This window comes from Madurella fahalii (genome assembly GCF_045866475.1).
Source record: "Madurella fahalii IFM 68171 DNA, scaffold_3, whole genome shotgun sequence".
NCBI classification, from domain to species: domain Eukaryota; kingdom Fungi; phylum Ascomycota; class Sordariomycetes; order Sordariales; genus Madurella; species Madurella fahalii.
In genome coordinates, this window is record NW_027263973.1 from 737,073 (window position 1) to 745,259 (window position 8,187).

Genomic DNA, 8,187 nt, shown 5'->3' on the forward strand with positions numbered 1-8,187 from the left:
GCGTAGTATAGTAGTCGATGTCAAAAGGATCATGTGCCAAAGGATCAGGATCACAGGATCTAGTGTGGGAGCCAAGCCCATGTACTCTATTGAGCTAAGGAAGACTGGCAGCTAACTGCGCCACGGTACGAACGTCATCCTGTACACGTATCTCGTCTATAAAAGGAGCAAACTCTCCAGCAAAGATAGACGGACAGAAGGCAGAAGAACAAGGGACAATCAACACAATCAAGACAAGACATATAAAAATCTCAACTGTCATTTCCCAAGATTCAGAGGTGCCGTATTTCCGACAGTATCGGCTGTTCGATAACTTCTTCTTCTAGTGCTGTAGATCTTGGTACTTCTAGTTCGGGTAGTTGTATCGTTATAAGGAGGTGGCTCAGTTCGTCGAGTTGGAGATGCAGGCAGTTGTCCTTTAGGGTTTGGATGTCCCTGTTGAAGATCTCCTCTTCGTTGAATATCATATCCCTTGTGCTGATTACCTTGTTGGTTACCGGGTTCCAGATCCTGTAGATATTTGAAGAGCTGTATCCGATAAGGTAACCGATCTAGGCTCTTGGTTCCAGCTTTGGGTTCCATTGCCGAAGATTTTTCGGCTTGTTGAATACCCCTTTTTGAGCGCTTGTTGTCAAGGCAAAGGCTTTACAGCCGTAAGCTCGGAGATGAGCTTGGTCTGGCTTCCTGTCTTCTACTATTATACCGTCTTTGTAGGCAAGGTAGGTATGGAATCGATCGTACGGGGTCTTCTAGTTGTAGCCGTATTTAGGGGTCCGGTTATATAGGTAGACTGTAGCTCTAGCAATCTCTGGCCAAAGTATTGTAGGAAATTTGGTACCGGCTCGTATTGCCCTGATCTTTTCTATGATTATACCCCCTGAGCGTTCGGCGCCCCCATTTTACGCTGGCGTATTGGGTGCCGAAGGTTCGACTTTGATGAAACGTCGTGTGAAGACGGCCTTGATAACTGGCTGATGGAATTCGTTGTTGCATTCCACTACCTTGGGCTGTAGTTGGTATTGTTGCTCTAGGGTACCAAAGAAATGATCGAGTGCTGAAATAATGGACTCGGCCTCCCTGTCTTAAAGGTAGTAGTCCCAAGCTAACCCGGACTATCTATCGACTATCAACAACAGATATCGGTAGTTGTTATAGCCTTCTTTGAAGTCGAAGAGGTCAATAGCAAATCGTATCCCTGGGCCTTCGTTGTGGTCTCGGGGTTGCCGGCGAATTTGAAGCTTGGTCTTGGAGACTCCATTGTCAAAAGGATCATGTGCCAAAGGATCAGGATCACAGGATCTAGTGTGGGAGCCAAGCCTATGTACTCTATTGAGCTAAGGAAGACTGGCAGCTAACTGCGCCACGGTACGAACGTCATCCTGTACGCGTATCTCGTCTATAAAAGGAGCAAACTCTCTAGCAAAGATAGACGGGAGAGAGGGATAGCAAGAGCAGCAACGAGGGACAATCAACACAATCAACACAATCAAGACAAGACACATAAAAAATCCTGAACTGTCATTTCCCAAGATTCAGAGGTGCCGTGTTTCCGACATCCATATGCCTCACATTCGACTGTAGTAGGCCCTTTGATTCGTACGCCTTGTGTGTGCTGGACTAGGTGCTCCAACGCCTGTAGGCCAGGGTGGCCAAGCCGTAGATGCTGTCGGATGCACAGCACCTCTGAACGTTCGGAGTTAAATTTTGGATGCAAATTCAGGATCGGAAATTGAGGATGTCTTGTTTTCCTCTTTGTCTAACGGAGGTGAACTTCCTTCTTATTCCCAACTTCCTGGACCACGGAGACCCGGGTTGACGGGTCTCCGAGAGATCGGATCACACTTATCCGAGTCACACTAATCCGGATCACACTGATCCGGGTTCGTGTTTTGCAGATCCAGGATCCAGCTTCCTGACCCTTTTGACAGATGCCATAAGTCGGCGATCGCTTTGCTGGGCCGTCTTTAGGTATATGTGTTGAACTTGTTACGGCGCGTGACGAAGGCTACATTGGAATAAGTACGAGGTAGGTCTTCTAGGACAAACTGGTCGTATCGATCTACTAGGTAGCCAAGGACGAAGCCGTTGGATCTCCGTAGGCAGTTGTTGCCAGGACTTGTATCCCACCAGATCCCTTGCTTTCGCAGCTGCCGTAAAGACACCAGGTTGCAGACAAACCCAGGGCAGTAGGCCACGTCTCGAAGCCGTAGGACGTAGGTAGTTTGTCGGCGCTGCCTTATCTTTTGCCATCGAGGTCGTGACAGCTGGTGTCCCTGAATCTGTATATCCACATCTCCGTACCCTTAGATAGGTACTAGGCTGTCCCCAGCCCACACATAATCGCTATGCTCGGCCTTCTTGAAATTATTAAACCTGTCTCTTCGGTTAACGATATAAATAGTAGTTCCAAAATCTAGGATAGCTAAATTCTTCAAAGGATACTCAGCTGTTAAGAGGGCTGTCTTTGCAATCAGAAAACTGCTAGGGCAGCGGCCGATTTTCCGGCCTAGTCAACTCTATAACTCCATCTGATGCCTCAGCTTCTCGACTTCTTTTTACAACATCGGATCCTTTAAGGCCTCGTCGACCCTAATCCGAACGTAGTCTCTTTCAGTAAAACCTTCAGGTACTAATTCTAGAAAGGTATAGTAGTATCTCTGTAAATGGTAGAACTGGCTACAACAGGGACATATGGTTGTGGCTGTACCTAAGGCCTTCCTTGGCCCTATTTTAGGTTTTTTACCCTCTGGGGTCTCAGCCTTGCCCGGAGCTTTATTCCGCTTTTTAGGCTTACCACCGCCAGAGCCACCCTATTGCGTTCGTTGACCATTGTTTTGTTCCCCCCCATCACTACCAGGGCCGACTTCGCCATCAGAAGCGTCCTCCTGATAGGCCTCTTTACCACCTTTTATGGCAGTGAAAGAAGGGCCAAACGCGCCTTTTGCTATCCGGTGGCTACCCGGTTTGCAGGCTCTCGTTAACTGCTTTACCTCCTCCCGAAAGTCGTTAGCCACCTCTCGGTAGGTTAGGGTTAACTGCGATACCTTTACTCCTTTCACTAGCTTATAGGCCGTAACCCAATAACTCATAATCAGCTTTACCGCATCAGTGAAATCCTGGAACCAGGCGCTTGTCGATAGAGCCTCAGGAACTTTCTTCCTTTGGGCATTAGAGAGCGCTTGCTCCCAATTTTCAGACCATCTAATTAGGTCCTTAAGGACTCGTACAAGGGGTTTGACGGCTTATCGATAGACTTCGCGAGCGTCTGAGAGTGCTTTATCGTTACTAATACCGGCTTGGGTTTGAAGAGCCGAATACCACTCTGAGATTGTCTCGGTCGGGTCGCAGGAAGTAAGCTGGTAATGTGGACTAACTGTCTTTAGAATCCACTGCTTCAGCCGCTCGATCTTATCGGTTTGTTGCTCGTACTTCTTGAGCTCGGCTTGGTAAATAGACCATTCGAGCTGGAAGGTACGAAAACCGTCTGCCGTAAGGTCACTAATTCCAATTGCTGACGTAGTTGCAATTGCTGACGTGGTTGAACCCGTTGCCGGGGTTGCCGTCTAGTTGTCCTCAACTACAGATTTAGTACGGCCTCTAGCCATAATGGTTGACTGGGTAGGGCTTTTGTGCTTGTGACGTGCTGGGTCCGGAGCCGTAGGTTCGCTGAGGAATGGAGTAAGACCCTGAATCTGGGCCCACGTATTGCCGGCAACGGCTTGGGCTTGGAACTGCAGGTTCCAGGATTCCCAGTCGTCGGAACTGGTCAGGTAGACAGTCTTATTGTTGTTGATAGCAGTCATCTTGAATCAGGTTCAGAGACGCTTTTGAATGTGCTTCCTTTATTAGCTGGCTTAATCGGAGGTTGAGCGAATGAGACTCTTAATTGTCGGATGCACAGCACCTCTGAACGTTCGGAGTTTTAGGATGGAAATTCAGAATGGAAAAATTGAGTATGGAAATTCAGGATGTCTTGTTTTCTTCTTTGTCTAACGGAGGTGAACTTCCTTCTTATTCCCAACTTCCTGGACCACGGAGACACGGGTCCCCGAGAGATCGGATCACACTTATCCGAGTCACACTAATCCGGATCACACTGATCCGGGTTCGTGTTTTGCAGATCTAGGATCCAGCTTCCTGACCCTTTTGACACTCTATAGCATAGACGGATTGATTGGAGGGCTGGAAGCGCGGAGAGGTACTGAGTACTCGACAGTGACCAGCGCCCCGCACTGTCAAGGCCGCTGAAAATGGCGACACGGCCCAGTCAAATTTGGCGGCCACAACAGCAAATTCTCGACTTAATTTGTAAATCTTCTAGTTAAGTCTCCAGTTAAGCTACACTCCTAAGAACCTTGTACTAGACTTTGCTTCGACAATTGTACAGCTCTATCTAGCTAGGTGGGTTAGTTGTAAAGTATCAGCCCAGTAAGTTTGCCCTTTGTTGAAGTGGACTAGTTCGCTTTTTTGTGGGTTGAACTCCATACCATGGGTTTTTACCCATTGTAAACAAGTTGTCCAGGCTTCTTCCAGCTGTCTATAGTTTATTTTTGGGCTTTTTCCAAAGGCTAGGAGATTTGTATCATCTGCAAAACCCACCAAGCTGATATCCAGATGCTCTTCCCCTAATATCTTATACAGTGAAGCTATATAGAGGATAAAGAGGACGGGAGATAGAGGTGAGCTCTATAGTACCCCAGCTCTGATATTGGATTGTTAGGTCTGTTAGCTATTAAAGAAGAGTGTAACCTTGCGATCTATAAACTAGGTCTTTACCCAATAGACTAGCTATTAGAGGAAGCCTTGATTTCGAAGCGTAGTAAGTAGTCGGGTATAGTAGACCCTGTCGAAGGCCTCTGTTAGATCCAGCTGCAGTAGAGAGGCCGAAACTCGCTATCTCTAAGCCTCTCGTACTTAGGCTACTACTAGCCGGATTGCTAGCTCCGTCGACCTGTTTTCCCGGTTCCTTATTTGTTCGTTAGATAGTAAACTATAGACTTTAGCTATCTCAGTAACCTTCTTTGTAACCACTGCTTCGATTACCTTCTCGACGGTAAATAGCAAGGAGATCGGCCTATAGCCCCTTAGGATACAGTAGTCAGCCGGCGTTTTTCCGAGCTTTAGAAACACTATAGTAGCAACTTCCTTGAACCTCCTAGGAAACCTGTAAAGGGGTTGTTCTGGGAACACGTTGAGGGAGATGGACTACGATGTCTCAGTACCGAAAAGACCTTGGCGAGCGGGCAATATCGTGGTGAACAGCTTTCTATTGTCATTGACTACACATAGACTGATCCTTGCGAATCTGAAGTTCCTCGCGTAGGAGAGTTTCCCGCAGGGGCTTTATCTACCTCAGTACTGTGACATCATCCACCGTCATTCGGCCGGTTCCCCCGGTCTGGCCCAGAGAGCTCTCGTTACAGTTATACAAATCCGTAACTACGAAAGTAGGGGTAGACACCTCACGCCCATTGATTGAGGGGGTTCAGAGGTCAACACTGGCAACAACCACTACCTACTATTGAGATAGACCCTGGTGCCCACTGTGCGCAAACATAGACTACAATGCAGATCATCCCTTCGTTTATCCCGGTTAGGCTGGCTAACTCGATGGTATCTTCAGTAGTTTAGTGCGGTGACATTACCCTTACACAGTTAAGGCGCCCAAACCGTTTAATACTGGTAGTGTGACAGCCATCTTGTAGTGCGAGACGTGTTGTAGTACCACAGCCATCTTGCAATGGCTCTCGTCTCTTGGAAAACATAGCGTTAATGCTAAATTCTTGCTCCATGAATTGGTTTGTGGCTGGGTGGGGCTTTGCATTCAACGGCATTGGTTAATACCACCTGGCGGATATAGTGACGTGTTTGTGGGTTTATTCCCAGTCTGCGACGCAGACTTCCATAATAGATGCTTCAATAATTCAGCATTCATTCCTTCCAATCCTTCGTGTGGCCCACTATTAGGGTAGAGCACCGGCGATTCGATCTCTCAAGCACCTCGACATTCTATTTTATGACTGTGTCTCCATTACAAACCCATAGTCCGTCAATGGGAATTCCTGGCGGCTGCCATAGCGTTCCAGAACTCCTGTTCATTATCAACCAGAGCTTCTGACCCAATAGCATTGACCGGATCTTAGGCAGTTATCTCGCCAAGCTTCACAACCACCTTCTCAATGTAGCGGACTCCCACCGCCACGCCGTCCTCATCTTGGAACTCCCTTTCATCCCCAAAATCGACATTGTCTTTCTCAAGGCATGTCAAGCACGTCTCCACCACCCTACCGTACAACGTCCCCATCTTGCGCCGCAACGGGCCCCTAGCCAACCGCAAGAGGCGGCCCTTGACCTGCTCTGGATCCTTGAGTAGCTCCGGACCACTCATGTCGCCGTCTGATACGCCTATTAGTCCTGGCCCTAACAAAGGCGGCGCGGCGCCAGCCCTATAGTCGACGAAGCTCTCCCACAAACCGATCTCAAGTAGGCAGACGCCTAAGCTGTAGATGTCGTGGCGCATCTCGTAATCGAAATTGAGTGACCGGCCCTGCCGCTGCGGATGCCGATATAGGTTCTTCTCCCAATCGTCGTCGCCCTTGCGGCTCGTTTTGCCCTCGGCTTCGCGGAGCACGTCGAAACCGACGAGTACAGCGGTCTCGCTGGCTGTCTCGGCACCCCCAGCCCCCTCGCTTAGTCTGCTTCCGGGTAGTGGGGGATGACAGAGGAGGATCGTCTCTGGTCGGATATTTTTGTGCACAAACCCGTAGAGGTGGATGAAGCTGACGGCCACCGCCATCTGCCTTGCCAGGACGAAGCGCTCCGACAGCGAGTCATGGGCGCGGTCCGCTCCACCCAGCAGGCGGCCTCGCAGACTCTCCACATGTGGGTGGGTTGCAGGGAGCCGGAAGACGAAGGCAAGGCCCGTGGGAAGCGCGGGTAGGTCTCTTGTCCCTGCTGCTGCATCACCGTCCCCCTCTTCCTTCAGGATGCCCTTGCACTCGAGCAGGCCGAAAGTAAAAGGGTCTGCATGGCGGAGGCTTCGGGCGAAGGAGCGAATATCGCGGACCATGGCGCTTACCGAGGTTCGCGACACACAGGTAACAGGGTCCAACAGCACGCGCTGTTGGTTGTCGGCACGGCGGGCGGTGCTGGCGGTGCTGAAAGGGACTGAGCGGATGCTCCCAGCCACCAGGCCCGTCAACGGGAGGTATATGCTGGAGCGGCCTGTGTCAGAGGTGCTGAGGTTGATCGCGCGGCGCATGTACTGGGCGGCGGGCAGGGACACTGACAGCCCACTCTGCGCGGAGCCGGCCTGCTGCTTTGTGGCGGCCTCGAGCAGGCTGTCAACCTGCGGGTCGGCAATTCGCAACATGAGAAACCAGCTCGGATCGAAGATCTGCTGCCATTTTTCGAGCTCTGAGATGGCTTCTGCTAAGCCCTCTTTTATAATCGAGTACTTCAATTTCTTGACTTCCACTTTGGCTAGAGGTGCCCGGGCAAGTTCTGGTTTCTTCATCACGCCTTCTAACTTGGAGACAGCGACCTTTAACTTGGCCAGCACGACCTCTAGGGCCTGCTGCTGGACGCGACGGTGATCACCATCGAGCAGCGGGTCCATTTTGCGGACCATTTGGAGCTGGTCTTCGATGCGCAGCCAGCGGGCCTCGAGACGAATAATGCTCTCGTCAAGTTGAGTGTCGGCGTGTCTGAAAGCTTCACATGTCTCGACAAGTTTCTTTCCCCATGTCCAGCAGATGTCGACGACGCCGACGAGGCCAAGAATAGCAATGGGCTCTGCCATGTTTGCACTGTATAAATGGTTAGTAGTATTTACTCTTGACGGGGTTCATGGTTGCACAGTACCTTTGCAAGGGCGATGTTGGGCTGGCGGTATCATGCGGCCGACAGGACAACTAAAGAATATATCCTTTCGGTCCTTTTATGCAGGTTGGAATAGCAATAGAGCCGCGTGGTTGGCGTGGCTCAGCCCCACCCGACCCCGCTGCCCTCAGTCGCCTGTTGTACCTCGCTCACGTGATTCTCCTAGCTTGCTTATATAGGAGATTCAACTCTTTGGATAGTCTTTATCCCTAAAGCTATCATCTTCATCTCGTAAACAGTAACTAAGGATTCGGATCACTGTGATCCGGTGTGATCAAAGTGTGATCCGAATACCCGGATTACTGA

The 8,187-nt window shown here is 50.0% G+C and overlaps 1 protein-coding gene across 1 annotated transcript; it reads right to left on the reverse strand.

Annotated features, from left to right (window-relative positions):
- Window positions 1–6,139: 6,139 nt before the first annotated feature.
- MFIFM68171_05727 (Protein kinase domain-containing protein) lies at window positions 6,140–7,801 on the reverse strand (the record flags this gene model as incomplete). The annotated part of the gene is made up of 1 exon (XM_071061147.1): window positions 6,140–7,801. One exon carries the CDS (start codon window positions 7,799–7,801, stop codon window positions 6,140–6,142), a length of 1,662 nt encoding a protein of 553 aa, XP_070917248.1.
- Window positions 7,802–8,187: the final 386 nt, after the last annotated feature.